We start from the raw sequence: 16,858 nt of genomic DNA on the forward strand, positions 1-16,858 counted from the left end.
GTAAGGAGGGGCGTAGAGCCTTCCCGCCATTGGCGGCGGTTAGGCCGTTTACGCAACGGCCTGACGTAGAGGAAGACGCGTTAGTGGGGGGGAAGGTTCTAGAAAAGCGGCGGCAGCGGCTCTAGCGGCAGTAGCAGCAGCGCCGGGTCCCGTGCGGAGGTACTCCTAGCGGTGTTGTTTCTCGAGCAGCGGCAGTTCTCACTACAGCGCCAGGACGAGTCCGGTTCGTGTTCGTCCGCGGAGATCTCTCTCATCTCGCTCGGCTGCGGGAAATCGGGCTGAAGCGACTGAGTCCGCGATGGAGGTAACGGGTTTGAAATCAATGAGTTATTGGAAAGGGCATGGCGAGGCCGTTGGCCCCCTTGTGGAAGTCGGCCAGCCGCCTCCGTGGGAGAGCGGCAGGAAATCGGACCGCTTCAGTAGCAGTGGGGCTTGAGGTTTATGAACGGGGTCCTGACCGGAGGCCTGAACGTACAAACAGCTTCCCCACCCTCAGCCTCCCGGCGCCATTTCCCTTCACTGGGGGTGGGGGATGGGGAGCTTTCACATGGCGGACGCTGCCCTGCTGGAGTGAAAGTGGGGCGCGGAGGCGGGAATTCTTACTCCCTTTTTAAAGCACGGTGCTTCGGGGGCCACGGCGTCTCCGCGGCGAGTGTTTCGGCGGGCACGGGTCCCCGTGAGCGAGGCTGCGGAGCTTCCCCTCCCCCTCTCTCCTGGGAACCGGATTTGGCGGCCGCCATTTTCATGGCTCGCCTTCCTCTCAGCGTTTTTCTTAAAACTCTCTTATTCTCTTAGTGTGCTTTTTCTGTCAAGGCATAGAAGTGGTTAACTATTTTTCTTTCTTCTCGGGCTCTTTTCATACCGTTTCGAGGTGGATTTGGAGTGTTTTGTGAGCTTGGATCTTTAGAGTCCTGCGCACCTCATTAAAGGCGCTCAGCCTTCCCCTCGATGAAATGGCGCCATTGCGTTCGGAAGCCACACCGAAGAGCGGGCGGGGGGGTGCTCCGGGTTTGCGGGCCCGGTTTCAGAGAAGATACCACCACCCAGGGCGTCGGGGCCGGGTTTAATGCGAGCTGTAGGACAAAGAAACCGTTTTATATTTTTCCTGTTTTTTAAATTTATTTGAGTAACGGATATATCTGGGTCTGCAGTCACTAAAACGGCAGATGAACCGCAGCAAAAATAAACACACTTTGGAAGCCATCGGCCACGAGGGGCAGGGACGAGGATGGTTTTCTGGGCGGGGGAGGGATATTCGCGTCAGAAGTCTTCAGGATTCCGCTTAAGTTGTAGAGCCGACTCGTATTTTAAGTAATGTTTTTACTGAGAAGTTTAATCCTTACGGGACAGTTCCATGGACCATTATAGATGATTAGTTAGAAATTACGAGGAAAGTGAAATAACGATTTTATCCTTAGTTGTACTTCGGTTAAAACATGGCTTCAGAGGCTCTTTCCTGTAATGCGTGTGTATTTTTGTGCAAAATTGTTTTGGGCCTGGGCCGCTCTGTATTTGAACTTTGTTACTTTTCTCATTTATGTTTGCAATCTTGGTTGAACATTACATTGATAAGCATAAGGTCTCAAGCGAACGGGGTCTACCTGGTTATTTTCTTTGACCCTAAGCACGTTTATAAAATAACATTGTTTAAAATCGATAGTGGACATCGGGTAAGTTTGGAAAAATTGTGAGGTAAGTAATGAGTTTTTGCTTTTTGTTAGTGATCTGTAAGACTTGTTATAAATGTACATTATCGATAATTTCAGTTTAGAGACACGTATGTGCTGACGACAATTAAGAAAAAACTAGTTGAGAAAATGAAAACACCTATCTTGGCAAGTAACCATTTCAAGACTGCGTTGTGTCTCATAGGAAGTAGTTTAATCATTTCAGTTAATTTTTTTTTTTTTTTTAATTTTTACCAGTCCTGAAAACAATTACAGGAAAAAATCCGAACTGGCTTTTACCACTATTTTTTAGCAGTTAGGAGCATGTGAATGGAGGGAGAGAGCTCTGTAGAACTGGGATGAGAGCAGCAATTGTGCTTGCTAGGAACAAAAAATAATTCTTCATTCAAAATTACGTGTGACTTTTCAGCGTGCATTATGCATTCGTAGCAGTTGGTCCTGGACATCACTTCCTCTCGTTTGAGTTTTTTTTTTTTTTAACGTAGTTACTTTTTAAGACAGGTTTACTTAACATTCTTAACTGCCCAAAATACTGGGCTGTGTAATACAGCATATTTGCTTGTTTGCAGGTATTAAAGATTTCAACTCTGAGATTTTTCCTATTGAGTTAGAAAATTGTTTCGTTCCGTGTCGCTTGCCACATGGCCAATCAAGTTCAGTAAGCTTCAGCTTTCAGTAATAGTTAGCTTAGAGATTATGTTAGGTGACTGTATTTTATTGTACATAAGGTTAAGCGGAGTAATTTATATTCTGTATTGTCATATCCTGTATAGACAATGTCCAAAAACCAGTTAAAACTTTTAAGCTTTGAGTGCTACTGGTCATAAAAATGAATTTGTCCTGGTTTTAAGTAATTTTTAAGGTTATTGCTAATGCATATCATGATTTTAAATATTTTTGTCACAGAGTCATAGGGAGAAACAGTGTTTTACAAAGATTTTTTTGGCTGATATACTTAGAATCACCACCAGAGGGGGCAGTTAAGGGAAAATAAATGGTACTGAATCGTGAAATAAAAACTTTGGGTCATAACCATCGAACCAAAAGTTATTTTCTGATGTTTATAAATAGAAATCTGCGTTTTTAGGTTATAGGGTTGAAATTTTTGGTAAAGATTTAGTAATCTTTTGATAACCACGGTCTACATTTGTTCATTTCTCCTTAGAAATTTTTTAAATTAAGTAATAATATTTGTTTAAGATAATTTAATGTTGAGTAAATTTAGATCAAGCATTAATGACTTTGAAACTTGTGTAGATCAGCTGAGGCAATTTTTTTGGTGTAACACAACTAATATGCAGTTTAACATATGGTTTAAATTTGATGTAAGTTTTTTTTTTCCCCCCCAGAAAACTTTAGAAACTGTTCCTTTGGAGAGGAAAAAGGTACTCTGCCAGCAGGTCACCTCATATTTAAGAATTTAATTTCCTGCATACAAAGAGGAAAATGTAAATAAAAATTGAAATGGTATTTTCCTTTGCAGAGAGAAAAGGAACAGTTCCGTAAGCTCTTTATTGGTGGCTTAAGCTTTGAAACCACAGAAGAAAGTTTGAGGAACTATTACGAACAATGGGGAAAGCTTACAGACTGTGTGGTACGTAAGTTACTGAATTTTTACTGTATATTAGTATTGTAGCTGGCTGTTAAGTGAATCATGGAGGAAGTAACTACATCAGTATAGTAAAAAATTCTATTATGACTGTTTACTTATAAGCCATAATGAGATTAAATGCTAAAGTTTTCTCTTTGGTTTGAAAGGTAATGAGGGATCCTGCAAGCAAAAGATCAAGAGGATTTGGTTTTGTAACTTTCTCATCCATGGCTGAGGTTGATGCTGCCATGGCTGCAAGACCTCATTCAATTGATGGGAGAGTAGTTGAGCCAAAACGTGCTGTAGCAAGAGAGGTAAGCAAACCATGACTGTCTTGTGCAATTAAATTAACATAAAGAATGCTGCCTTGCTGAACATCGGAAAGTATTTCTGAATTTAGTTTTAACTCAAGATTTTATTAAAGTTCTGTTGGGTTTCTGGACCATTTTCTGAAGCTAACTTACTTTTCAAAAGCTAGGTCCCTAAAAGCTGTTGTTGTAGATCTGGTAGTTTTAAGGTGGATACAAGCCAAGTATGGTACAAAGGTCGGCTACTTTGAATCATGCTTGTGTTTTTTTCTGTCGGGATGACTTTTACCCCACCACTATTTTAGGAATCTGGAAAACCAGGGGCTCATGTAACTGTGAAGAAGCTGTTTGTTGGCGGAATTAAAGAAGATACTGAGGAACATCACCTTAGAGATTACTTTGAGGAATATGGAAAAATTGATACCATTGAGATAATTACTGATAGACAGTCTGGAAAGAAAAGAGGCTTTGGCTTTGTTACTTTTGATGACCATGATCCTGTGGATAAAATCGTATGTAAGTGTCTAACCACAAATGTACTGTTCTTGCCATGTATTCAATTTTGTGTATGTTAACATCTAATTTTTTTATTGAAAGGTAAACTTTTAAAGTTGCTTAATGTTGTTGTTTTAATTTAAAAGGAGTTTGAATTTTTCATTGCAGTGCAGAAATACCATACCATCAATGGTCATAATGCAGAAGTAAGAAAGGCTTTGTCTAGACAAGAAATGCAGGAAGTTCAGAGTTCTAGGAGTGGAAGAGGAGGTGATTTCAATTCTGTTTTTTCTTTATTTTTATTCACATAAGGGCTTGCTTCTAACTGGGGCATTTATTGTAGGCAACTTCGGCTTCGGGGATTCGCGTGGTGGCGGTGGAAATTTCGGACCAGGACCAGGAAGTAACTTCAGAGGAGGATCTGGTAAGTTCAAATTCTATGTGTTGAAAGGATGAGTGTGCTTTTATTTTAAATATGATTAGGTTTTCATTAGTAGAATCAGGAAATCAACCTAAATCAAAACCTTTCCCTAGGACTTCAAATAAATAGTATCCTGGCAAGTTCCTGTGATTTGGCCAGACAAGAAGTTTAATAGGGTTGTGTTAATAACAGTTGTGTTTTATCTGGATTAATAATGTAAAATGAAGTGTCATCAGAAAAGCTTTGGCCCCATGAAGTGTCATTCTTATGTATAAATTAAATGGAATCTCTAAAGTTGAGACTTGTTCAGTTAAGAGTTCAAAATTTAGGTGGTAATGAGATATAATTATATGCTTTCATGTTTTGTGAATAAACTAGTAGCAGTAGTGTGTGCTTTTCTGAGGTTCTTAATTACTGTGCTGAGGTATTAAGAGAACTGAAAAAATGAGTATTAGCAATAATGGTGAACAGCTTATAATCAATGTAATCTTTTTTGGCCCCTAACAGATGGATATGGCAGTGGACGTGGATTTGGGGATGGCTATAATGGGTATGGAGGAGGGCCTGGAGGTCAGTTTCCTCTATGTTTTGGTTTGTTCATGTGACTAATACTTAACCATGTTGTATATTTAGTTCGTTTATATTTTGAGTTTTTAAACATTTTATATTGCCCCTTATAAAGGGCTTAGGTGATAGTGGTCCAGTTATTTCTTTTATAAGTAATTTGCCATCTTAGTTGTTACAGTCTGAGGAATACAGTGCTATTTAAAATGAAAATTTAAAGATAATCATTATCATATTCCATCTTAAGCAAAATAATTGGATCTAGATATATATTTGTACTGTGCTTCTCTGGAAAAGTGCAGAAGACTGTATTTAACTGAGAGTAAAATCTTAAGAGGGGGGAGAATATGTAGGAGAAAAATGTAAAATATGTCTAAACCCATAACTAGATGGTAAACATCCCAGGATAACTTTCAAAAAGTAACCTAAGGAAATTTTCCAAAATGTTCACTGTGCTCCTGGCTACAGATAAGGTTGTGAACTACCATTGAACCTGAAATGTGATATAATAAATATATCAGTTTTATTGGCGTACAGAAAAGGCTGGTACACACTGACAGATTTTGTGATAAGGAAGGGACATTTAAAACTATGAGCTGGTAATAGACTTGATTTTTGGTGTTGCCACTCATTAGGTGTGAGTAAGTACTGTATCTCACTGTTCTACCTTTTAAAATTTTAGAGAAAGCTGAGTTCTTGTATTTACAAGTAATTTGAGACTCAGCCCACAACACAAGCCTTTTTTTTTTTTTCCCCCTTTTTATAAGGTGGCTTTTGTGTTTTTGAGACAACCTTGCTCTGTTGCCCAGGCCTGGAGTGTGGTGGCGTGTGTCTGCTCACTACAACCTCTGCCTTCCCGGCCCAAGTGATTCTCCTGCCTCAGCCTCCTGAGTAGCTGGGATTACTGGTGTGCACCACCACGCCCACCTAATTTTTGTATTTTTAGTAGAGACAGGGTTTCCCCTGTTGGTCAGGCTGGTCTTAAACTCACTGACCTCGTGATCCGCCCACCTTGGCCTCCCAAAAGTCCTGGGATTAGAGGCGTGAGCCACTGCCCAGCTTTTTGTTTTGTTTTGTTTTGTTTTTTAGGTTTTGCATTATGTGAAAGTGTTTCATTTGTCCTTACTTCTGTTTACAGTAAAGAACATACTATGTGGAGTGTTGCGTCTGTTTTTTTTCTTTGAGATGGGGTCTGGCTTTGTTGCTCAGACCTGGAGTGCAGTGGTGTGATCTTAGCTCACTGCACCCTTAGCCTCAAGCCATCCTCCCACCTCAGCCTCCTGAATAGCTGGAGCTACAGGGTGCACCACTGTTAACAGCTAATTTTGTGTTTTTTTGTAGAGGTGTTGTAGGGGTTTTGCTATGTCGCCCTGACTGGTCTTGAATTTCTGGGCTCAAGCAATCCACCGGCCTCAACTTTTCCAGTACTGCTGGGATTACAGGTGTGAGCTGCTGGGCCTGGCCAACAACATTGTTTCGTTTTGTTTCAGAGAGTCTCTGTTGCTCAGGCTGGAGTGCAGTGGCGCAATAACAGCTCACTGCAACCTCCGCCTCCCTGGTTCACTCCATTCTCCTGACTCAGCCTCCCAAGTAGCTAGGACTACAGGCACCTGCCACTACACCTGGCTAATTTTTTGTATTTTTAGTGGAGATGGGGTTTCACTGTTAGCCAGATGGTCTCATCTCTTGACCTTGTGATCCACCCACCTCAGCCTCCCAAAGTGCTGGGATTACAGGCGGGAGCCACCGTGCCTGACGGAGAACATTGTTTTAAGAGATGTAATTCGTAGAGACATAATCGTTTGGGCCAGTAGGGGGAAGTACTCTTACTTTCTCCCTAACCCACGCTGCTAGTCTAGCCTCACAGTCCTTACCCACAATATACATGCAGTATTTCAAGATAACTTAAGATTTTTAGTTTTGAGGGAAAGCTGTAGCATTACAGGTTATTTAAGTAGGTACACATGGTGTTATCCATTTGGCTGGGTGGGCACTCCAACCACCACGTTTACCAAGGGTAGGTATTCAGTCCTTGAAGCTATTTTAGAGGAATTTCATTGAATGTTTCACATGCAAACTTGGAAATGGATGTGAGGAGACAGTTCAAAATGGCATTGAAAATATTAAGTGATTACTTAAAGGCTTATTTTATAATAGGTGGCAATTTCGGAGGTAGCCCCGGTTATGGAGGAGGAAGAGGAGGATATGGTGGTGGAGGACCTGGATATGGCAACCAGGGTGGGGGCTACGGAGGTGGTTATGACAACTATGGAGGAGGTAATAAATTCACCTGCAACCTTTATGTGGGAATTTGGAATTAATGGCTTTGTAACACTTGGTCTTTTATTTCAATGTTTGTCACTAGATAAAATGTTTGCTTTTGTTTTTGTGGGAGCTTTGTCCTAAATCCTTAGCATGTGTCTTTGGTTTAATGTTTGTATTGTTCTGAGGTCCATTATACCAGTATTCCAATTTTTTTATAGGAAATTATGGAAGTGGAAATTATAATGATTTTGGAAATTATAACCAGCAACCTTCTAACTATGGTCCAATGAAGAGTGGAAACTTTGGTGGTAGCAGGAACATGGGGGGACCATATGGTGGAGGTAATTTATAATAATTGAGATGATTCAGATTTTTGTGATTAAAGGATTAGCCTTTTGTGATTTAAAGGGAAAATAACATACTAAGTAGTTTGGGTTATGGGATATACAGTCTTAGTGAAAATAAAGAAATTTTGCATAAATCTCCACAGAAGTACTCAGCAAGCGGTTGTAACATCAAATTGGGATTAGGGGTGTTGGAGGTGGGGAAGTTCAGTAGTTTTAATTTCTGGTGGGGGCTGGTAAACAGCTAAGTAAAATTGTAACCCACATTGCAAGTGGTGTAAATTGGAATGAGGGTCTTTGAAGCTAAATTCTTAAACTATGATTCAAACCATTGCTTAGCTTATTCTTGAGGTTTTTAGCAGGAGTAAACATTTTCTGTGTCTTGTTCTTGGTGTAGTTTAAAAAAATCCCTTACTCAGTCCAAATGAGGATGAGAGGACCCTTTATTTAAAAGAATAGCATAGCATCAGCCACGAAATAAAAATGTCTATGAACCTGAGTAATTTATCTCCCAAGTAATTGTGCTAACTGGCTGCAAAAGGTTAGGATCTGCTTGTTTTTATTAAAGACTGGATGGATAGAAAATAGAATCAGCTGTAGTGTTATGGTGATCATGGGAAATCAAAGTAAGTTTGTTTTCTCTTGCTGTTCCAACAACTATAGGAAACTATGGTCCAGGAGGCAGTGGAGGAAGTGGGGGTTATGGTGGGAGGAGCCGATACTGAGCTTCTTCCTATTTGCCATGGGTAAGTAGCTTTTGAGTTTTACAATTATTATTATCTTGGGAGACATAGCTGCAGGAGTAAAAGCTTTTTAGGATCATGTTATCTTTCCTTAAAATCTGGTTAGATGGATAATTTCATAACCTATTTTTTTTTTACTCTTTACTTCTGTTGAAACAGGCTTCACTGTATAAATAGGAGAGGATGAGAGCCCAGAGGTAACAGAACAGCTTCAGGTTATCGAAATAACAATGTTAAGGAAACTCTTATCTCAGTCATGCATAAATATGCAGTGATATGGCAGAAGACACCAGAGCAGATGCAGAGAGCCATTTTGTGAATGGATTGGATTATTTAATAACATTACCTTACTGTGGAGGAAGGATTGTAAAAAAAAATGCCTTTGAGACAGTTTCTTAGCTTTTTAATTGTTGTTTCTTTCTAGTGGTCTTTGTAAGAGTGTAGAAGCATTCCTTCTTTGATAATGTTAAATTTGTAAGTTTCAGGTGACATGTGAAACCTTTTTTAAGATTTTTCTCAAAGTTTTGAAAAGCTATTAGCCAGGATCATGGTGTAATAAGACATAACGTTTTTCCTTTAAAAAATTTAAGTGCGTGTGTAGAGTTAAGAAGCTGTTGTACATTTATGATTTAATAAAATAATTCTAAAGGAAATTGTGTAATTATAGACTTTTTATTTTAAATAAGTTAAGGAGTGGGTAGTATAATTAAGGTCCGTTGCAAAGCTGTTGTTATATTTGTATAAGATAAATGCTGGTCAGATGTAAGTGTGTTGTCTGCAATTCATCAGGATTAAATTATGTAGATAACTTAAGGGATATCTCTGCAAGGAGAAACACCTTTTTAGATCTTTTAGATGCTGCTTCTTCAATGCAAGGAAAGGAAATAACCCCAGCGAGGTACTCTTCAGGGACACAGGTCTAGTACAAGAGAACTCTTGACGGCTACTAAGTTCAGCCAGTCTTAAAAAACTGTGCTGTTTCTACAAAACTTTAACTACAGTAGTTTTTAAGGATGCCAACGAAAGCTGAGGGTGTAGAGCAAAATAGTTCTAAGCTTCAGTTAAACTTCTTTAGGTAAGATCTTATTTACTTTTCCTTTCTTAATTTTCCTCCCTAAAAGATAAACTAATACTCTTAAATGGTCTTTCAGTATAGTGGTTCTTACGTAGTTTAACATAGCTATAAATTGAGTTTAACAATTTATAAACTCAAGAGAATAATTTTTATAAAACCTGTTTTCCAATCTGTCATTTACTTAAATTATTTTGGTTGTTTTTCCCTTTTTTTCCTTCTTTTCCTACCCCCTCCCCCTCCATGTGAAGATTTGGGTGCTTAACATATCATTTTTTTCCCTGCTGGAATTTTAGCATTGATATGAACCATGGACAAGTATATTCTGCTGCCACAAAGACTGTAAAGTGCTTCATTTCAACAGCTGAGGCAAGCCAAGTGATCATTAATAAAGCTTTTCTTGGTTCCTTCAGTGGTGTTGGTAGTAAAATGGTAGGTAAAAGTTAGGCTGCAAGTTCAATAAATCATGAGATTTCCCATCGTTACACCCTTGTGTATTCACATTTCTTGGATCAAACATTTTGAGTGAACTAGGGGTTTTTATTAAAGACATTTGTTGTATTTATGGTTGTAACTGTACATGCTTATCAGGATGAGACTGAAGGTAGGGCAAAAATGGTTGAATCTATTTTCAGATAGTAGTTCATACTTGAGTGAAGTGTCTGTCTACATTATGAAGCCTGTATGTATCCAGTACCAAGTAGGTGGGTTAAATGTGGTTATTTTAGTTCAGTGTCTTACCCTGCAGAGAAAGTTGTAGGTTGGCTGTTGAAATTCATTCCTTAGATACCATCAGTTTGATTGCCTGGCTTTATTGCCTTTACAGGAATGTGATACTCAAGGCTTACTCTACTATATGCACCAGTGAGTCTTCTTTGATCCTAAGACCACCACTGAAGTTGTTTAGGTTCTTTTGGACAAACATGATAAACTTCTTCAGATACTTTTTTTTTCCTTTGGCAGGAAGGTGTCTTGCTGCAGGTAACTAATGAAGAAGTGGTCAACCACAGAGTCTTCAAGAAATAAGAAATTCTGTACCATCTGAAAGTAGTTCTTGTTGGTGCCTTCATTTAAAAAGCACTCTTTAAAATAAAAGGGAAATGTTTTCTGATAAAACAAACATTTAGTTCAGGTTTTTGATATAAAACAATTAAAAAATGAGTGTTGTTTGTAAAACTAACATCAAATTGGCTAGAGAGATAAATGTATCATGTTTTAAATTAGGTTTTGTGAGTAGACAGATTACAATTCTATTTTAAATATAAAGTTTATAAAATAAATATTTTTTGTATCCAAATACTTGGTGTAATGTTTACACATAAAATGTGTGAATCTTGTTCTATAAACATTTGGTTGTCTAAAAGATCACCATCCCCTAAATTTTTTAAAGCAGTTTGGGGCTATGCATATTTTCTTTTAATATTAACAGATAAATGAGAAGAGCATTGTGGACATTATTGACTGTCCCCAATAAAATGCTGTTCATTATGCACTGTATATTCAGCGTTTGAGTACTCCTACTAAAGTTCCTGGCTTTACCTTGTATGTTCAGCAATACTGGTGGCATTTTGAAAATCATGGATTTTAAAGGTTAACTGGCCAGAGTGGTCTAGATTAACTGGCTTTGCAAAAGCACTGAGGCTTAAAATATGTACTAGATTGTCACATGTCAATTAGTTTTATTGTGTTTCACACAGAGTAAATGAATATTGGTGTTTTTTTTTTTTAAATGTGTTTATTTGGACATTTATCTGAATTAAGAAAACCAAAAAATAAGGGCCAAGTTAATTGATTTGTTTCTATGATAATTTGTTTTGGTTTTGATAATTTGAGATCTAACAGGTAAGTCACACTAACAGTGGGTAACACATAGCACTTTTCTGTTTGAAATAGCTGAATTCATCACAGACTTGTACAAATACCCCAACTTCAGGAAAATTTTGAAGTTTTAAAAATGTTTGGATGTACAAAGAACGTTGAGCTTTGAAATACATCAGGTTGATATGCATAACCTCAAAATACCAACCCCTATCCAGCAAGGTCAAGGGAATATCACAAATACGGGAGAATTAGGTAATTGCACAATAGACTGAAATGAACTGATTGAAGGAGGATTTACTGAAACATGGGGTAATGTTGGATATTCAACATAGACTTATTTCCTATGTGTAGTGTTGAACTGTTTTTCTTGGAGAAATTGAAGTTTAAAGTAGTTGTTGTGCAGCTTTGAGACTGTTCTAAAATGAAGAAAGGCTGCCTTTTGCCCGAGGCTTTGTATTGTTGCTGTGTAACAACTTTTAGAGCAGTTTAGAGAAACAAACTTCAGCATCTATGGGTCAGCAGTTGGGAGCAACTTAACTGATTCTGGATAAAGCTCACAGTTGAAATCACAGAAAACTAGGATTGGATAATTTTTTTTAATATCCAGAGTGGCATACTAACAGGGCTGAAAAGTTACTGCTGGTTGTCATCTTCCCTCGGTGAGTGAGCAAGAAAAGCTGTAAAACTACAAAGTAGTCATGCCATCTTACATCCTTTATGGGCACAGAATGTGGTGGGAGGGTTCTATTCACTGGTACAATTACCAAGCAGGCAAGGATCATTGGGAACTGTCTTAGATGCCAGCTGTCACACACTTAGATGCCTTACTCAGTTTATGCATGAGTGTAAAACCGGATTTCCCTGTGTAAGGTTTTCCTTGTAGCCCAATTCGGTAGATGCCAAATTGCTTGACCTAATAAATACTAGTTAGGTATTGGGAGCTAACAATGTAAGGCAACAAGTCTCGGTTTGTCACTGATGGTTGAAAAGTGCAAAAGGTAGTAAACACCTATCTCAGGACACCTGGAGTGCATGTTGTTTAAATTTGCTATCTTTAAGGTTTGGAACTAATGTACCGAGTTGGTTGACAGGTCCTACGTAATTTTGACATTTGCACTATTTAGTAATGCACTAATACTGGCTTGTTTTGGGGTGGTGGAGGGGAATTGGGGTAACCAGTGAGTTGCATGGATTTACCAGAGAACAAATAGTTTGAAAACTGAGATGGGGAAAGAAGGATCTAGCCACTTGAGTGCATTTAGGAAAGTTAGTATTACCACAAAAACCCTGTATACTGGTTCTGTAGCTCTGCTCAACCGAAGCCTTGCCTTTATTTTCCATACAATTGGCCTAAAATCTGATCACACTTCAGAAGATGCTCAAGTGAGTTTTAATTGGAAAAGATATCCTACCCACTTGGGTTGTCTTTCTCCCTATCTTCCTCATTCTGATGAAGACATTCGATATTGCAATCAAGATTACTCAACTAGGTAGGTAATGTGGAGGGTCCTAGGCAATGGTGGTTTGGTTTTTGGCATTGACTTTGTAATCTAGTTGGGTTGCACTGGAGAGCGAATGTGGAATTCCTTCTACCTTTAACACTGGACTGTCTGAAAAGCAGTTCGGTTATTATGCCTTGAATCCAGCATGTTAAGATGGAGACGGGGTAGTGTCAGGAAGCCAGCCCATAGCCAATTAGATCTTGTAAAGCTGGCTGCTTAATGCACCAATTAAAAGTCCGAACCTACACTACCAAAATATGCTGTAGTCCCCTTGTATGAAACATATTTGCACATGACCTAAGCACGTCTCATACACTTCTTGTCTCTAGGTTACTTTTATTTAATCCAAGATAGAAGCTTGGTAAATAGTATGCTGCATTGTATGGGGGAATAATGACAAAGTTCAGTACAGACACTACTATCTTTAAATATATTCAGTTTGCAGTTACTTGATCTGTGTGCTATATTTAAGGTTTTTTATAGCTTAAACTTCAGGCCAGACATGGTGCATAATCTGAGCAGCTTGGGAGGCTGAGGTATGCGGATCTGAGTACAGGAGTTCGAGGCTGGATCTTTGGGGGCCACTGCAATTCAGCAGTGCCAAGACTCACCATGATTACCAATTCTGCTTTCTGCTGTCCTTTCCTTTTAGAGGTTTGAAGAATGCTGATAAGCAGGCACTGGTGCGGGTGCACTTGGTCAACTTTGAAACAAGTAAATTGGTACTGTAGGATTTCCTACTGTAAACAAATGTTTTACGTGTGTCCTTAAATTATAACTATCAAAAGCTTAAGACATTTGAAATACTCCCTTGTAAAAAGCAGCTCGTCAGCAGACTAAACAAATGATCATCGAACACCATGAGTCATTGAATGGGGCAATAATTTTATCTAGAAGCATTTCTGGCAAAATGCTTGGGTCTTGGGAAAAAAACTTACTACAAAAATCCAACGGTATATATAAACTGCGTTTCTCTAGCCCAAGATATTTATGTGATACTCTACACTGTAACGGCAGAAATAGCATGAGAAACTTCATTTTGAAAAACTGGACATAAAATTTTATGTACACATTATAGTACACATAATGTGTTGATGTTCCCCAGACTTGACAGTCATCTAGGTGAGGTCATTGCTGTCTTCAGAAAACTCAATCTGTTTACTGTTAGAGTGAACTTAGGTTTTCATTTCAAATGCCATTATTTCTAGAATTTACCTTACCCTGGTTTATTTTCAAATTCACCTTTTTTTTATTCCCCCCCCCCCCCCCCCCCCCCCCCCCCCATAGCTTTTGCCTATTTTAAACAATCTTAGATGGTTTCACTGTTACTCTTCCTACTGTTGGTTTGTTTATATGGCTTACCACAATGTTCTGGTGAGGTCTCAGTATTCTAAGATGTGAGGCCATCCCTCCAGGCTGGCTTTACTACTGCCAGAGATTTTATGGATTTAATATACGCGCAAGGAGTTCTGTTTATGCAAGTAGCCCATTTTATCTCTGGTTACATGAGGAAAGCCTGTGGCTTAAACTACCAGTGACTCCAGGTCTTCAGTGCACTCTATATCACATAGTGTTCAGTGTGTTAAGTATTGGGGTGGAGGGGGGTGAATTTGCCTTACTTTGGCATACTATGTTGGCCTCAATTTGGCTTGAGTCTGATCAATTTGCTATGCTGCCCTATTTGTTATTCACCTATATTTCTGAATGGATATTTTGGAAGGAAAACAAATTTGCTTGAGATTTCTGTATAAAAGGGAAAAGTTAATTTTTTAATACAAATACAAAATTTATTTCAACAGAAAGCAAAATGTATAAGTTAAATATAAAGACTAAAATAGTGTTTGAAAAGCTTACTATAGTGCTAACAAACTAAATGAAAATAAGGCTATTTTGCATTTAAAAAACTGAAATACCTCTTAAAATAATTTGATCCCCAGTGTTTGCTCTTTCTGAAGTAACCAACTTACTAAAAAGGATGGCTGCCAAAAAGTCTTACTGGGTTTTCAAAATGTTAACCTATTCTTTGGACATAACTGAATTTTGTATACAATGCATTTCATGAAAAGTTGTGGCTCCCCCAGATTTCCCACAAGTGTGATCCTGAAGTCCTAAACATTTGTCCATATAAGCTTCAAAACAGAGCCTTAACTGAGTTATTCAAGTAGCAGTACTTAAAGATAATTCTTGAAGCAGTTTCTGATCCAAATAATCAGTTTCCGAACATTACTACTTCACATAATAGAGTCCATCTTCAGTTTCTTCTCACAGGTTTCTCTTTCCCTTTTGGGTTTCCTTTTTGTGCCCTGAGGCCCCCAGTTCTTTGGGTACTAACAAGACACTTCCATCATGGGTACACTGAAGTGCATAGTGGTTTGGATTGACTGGCCTACCTTCGTCATCTCTTAATCTACTAACAACATCATGATAGAGGTCATGCAGTTTCTGTTTCATTATGTTAATAGCTTTGTTACATTGTGCTCGCTGTCTCTTAAGAGTTTCCTTCTTTGCTTGCAAGTTACATACATCATTTTCTAGATTCAAAATTATGTCCAATTTGCGTTTACGACAGTTCTGTGCAGCAACTTTGTTTTTCCCTCTTCGTCTGATATCACGGATAAGTGAGACTTGTAGGTCTGTCAGATAGTACCTACTTAACATGCTATTGAAAGAATCAACAGGCATGCCGACAATTTCATCTACAGAAAAAGGGATATGCAAAGCTTTAGCACGCCGTTCATCACGGCTCAAGTTTCTATCTGTGTCTTCAAGGTACCTACTCCTTATCTTCTGTGACCTCCCAGGCCATGAAAAAGGTTCAGAAGTAGATTCTGGTGCACTTGGCTGTAAGTGGTAAGTGTGGTTATGAAATATGTGTTGAAATGTAAGATCCCCATGGAAACCAGAATCACTATGATCCATGTGACAAAGCTTACTAGGTTCTGGGTAGTCGCCGCCTACGGCACCTTCTAAGTCATGGTGGGAACTAGATTCATGGTCAGTACAATAACCTGTAGCACCTTCACACACACAGTGAGAGGAATTAGACTTGGTGACAGAGGTACTATTGTGACTTGAATCTAAAGAAAGGCCAGAATCAGAATCTGGTTCATCAAAAAGCTGAGAAACATCGATTGGATCAAAGTCGTCTTCTGTGCCCAATGACATTAGGTTTATCTCATCAAATATATTTACGTCAAGGTCATACAGTAGGTCTTGGCTTGTTAGATTCCGCATATGATTGTCAACCGGTGAAAGAAATCCTGTCGAATTAGTTCCAGGAAGGGTTTGCTCAGGATTGGTGGTATGAGAATTTAACTGCAGAAATGGTTCTTGTGAGTGTGAAGTCCTTGTTACTGGATTTCCTCTAAGTGTATTGTTGGGACAAAGCAAGATGGCCTCGTGAAGATTCACATCCTGACTTATAGCCTGGCTGAAGTTTACATGATGATGTGCTGAAGAATTCATGCCATCACTGATACTGCCTGGAAGAGGAATATCTCCCAATGAGACGCCCTGAAAAATGAAGGAAAAACACTTTAAACATGAATAGCCCTATTTCTGAAGCAGTCCTATTACCTAACAACTTTTCTTTCCTGTCTTGTCAGTTCCTTTATATTTAATACAGAGATGCTGTTGGCAGTAACTTCATGGTTAAAATGCAGTCAATAACAATACATGATGTGAGTCCAAATCCGAATACTTGGAATTCTGCAGAATACTTGGAATTCTGAGTAACCTAGAAATTAAGATTGATTAGTATAAAAGCTGACTGCATTTTCTTATTAAAAAGTCTAATTTACTACTTTATAATAAGATGTAACTCTCGTCCTAGTGGGTTGGTAATCACATTGTGGCAGGTCAGGGATAATAAACCACAGTGAAGTAGTCTGAAGGAAAGAGGTTGTTTAAATGCCTCTAAGCACTACAACGATAAGGCTATTGTGAATGTTGCTGCAGTAAACATGGGGGTGCAGGTGTCCCTTTGATAACACCAATTTCCTTTCCTTTGGATAAATACCTGATAGTGGAATCATGGCAGTTCAA

The 16,858-nt window shown here is 38.7% G+C and overlaps 2 protein-coding genes across 5 annotated transcripts in view; one reads left to right on the forward strand and one right to left on the reverse strand.

Annotated features, from left to right (window-relative positions):
• Positions 1–98: 98 nt before the first annotated feature.
• HNRNPA2B1 (heterogeneous nuclear ribonucleoprotein A2/B1) lies at positions 99–10,988 on the forward strand. Of its 4 annotated transcripts, none has more exons than XR_002734484.2 (13): positions 99–304; positions 3,038–3,073; positions 3,172–3,282; positions 3,447–3,593; positions 3,893–4,103; positions 4,251–4,352; positions 4,426–4,506; positions 5,011–5,073; positions 7,225–7,344; positions 7,551–7,673; positions 8,340–8,422; positions 9,788–9,923; positions 10,455–10,988. XR_002734484.2 is itself a non-coding variant. In XM_023225928.3 (12 exons), exons 1-11 carry the CDS (start codon positions 299–301, stop codon positions 8,399–8,401), a joined length of 1,062 nt encoding a protein of 353 aa, XP_023081696.1. In that variant the 5' UTR covers positions 99–298; the 3' UTR covers positions 8,402–8,422; positions 8,579–10,611. The 4 variants fall into 4 exon arrangements, 2 of the variants coding, with proteins under 2 accessions (XP_023081696.1, XP_023081697.1); XR_002734485.2 differs by having other exon boundaries at positions 9,788–9,860; XM_023225928.3 differs by having other exon boundaries at positions 8,579–10,611.
• A 2,743-nt stretch (positions 10,989–13,731) lies between these two features.
• Positions 13,732–16,858, reverse strand: part of NFE2L3 (nuclear factor, erythroid 2 like 3) — a 31,593-nt gene continuing 28,466 nt past the window's right edge. Inside the window, exon 4 of the mRNA XM_023225927.2 lies at positions 13,732–16,327. Coding sequence (XP_023081695.2) covers positions 15,077–16,327 — 1,251 coding nt within the window. The 3' untranslated portion in view covers positions 13,732–15,076. The remainder of the gene's footprint in view (positions 16,328–16,858) is intronic.

This window comes from Piliocolobus tephrosceles, chromosome 8 (assembly GCF_002776525.5).
Source record: "Piliocolobus tephrosceles isolate RC106 chromosome 8, ASM277652v3, whole genome shotgun sequence".
In the NCBI taxonomy this organism is placed as follows: domain Eukaryota; kingdom Metazoa; phylum Chordata; class Mammalia; order Primates; family Cercopithecidae; genus Piliocolobus; species Piliocolobus tephrosceles.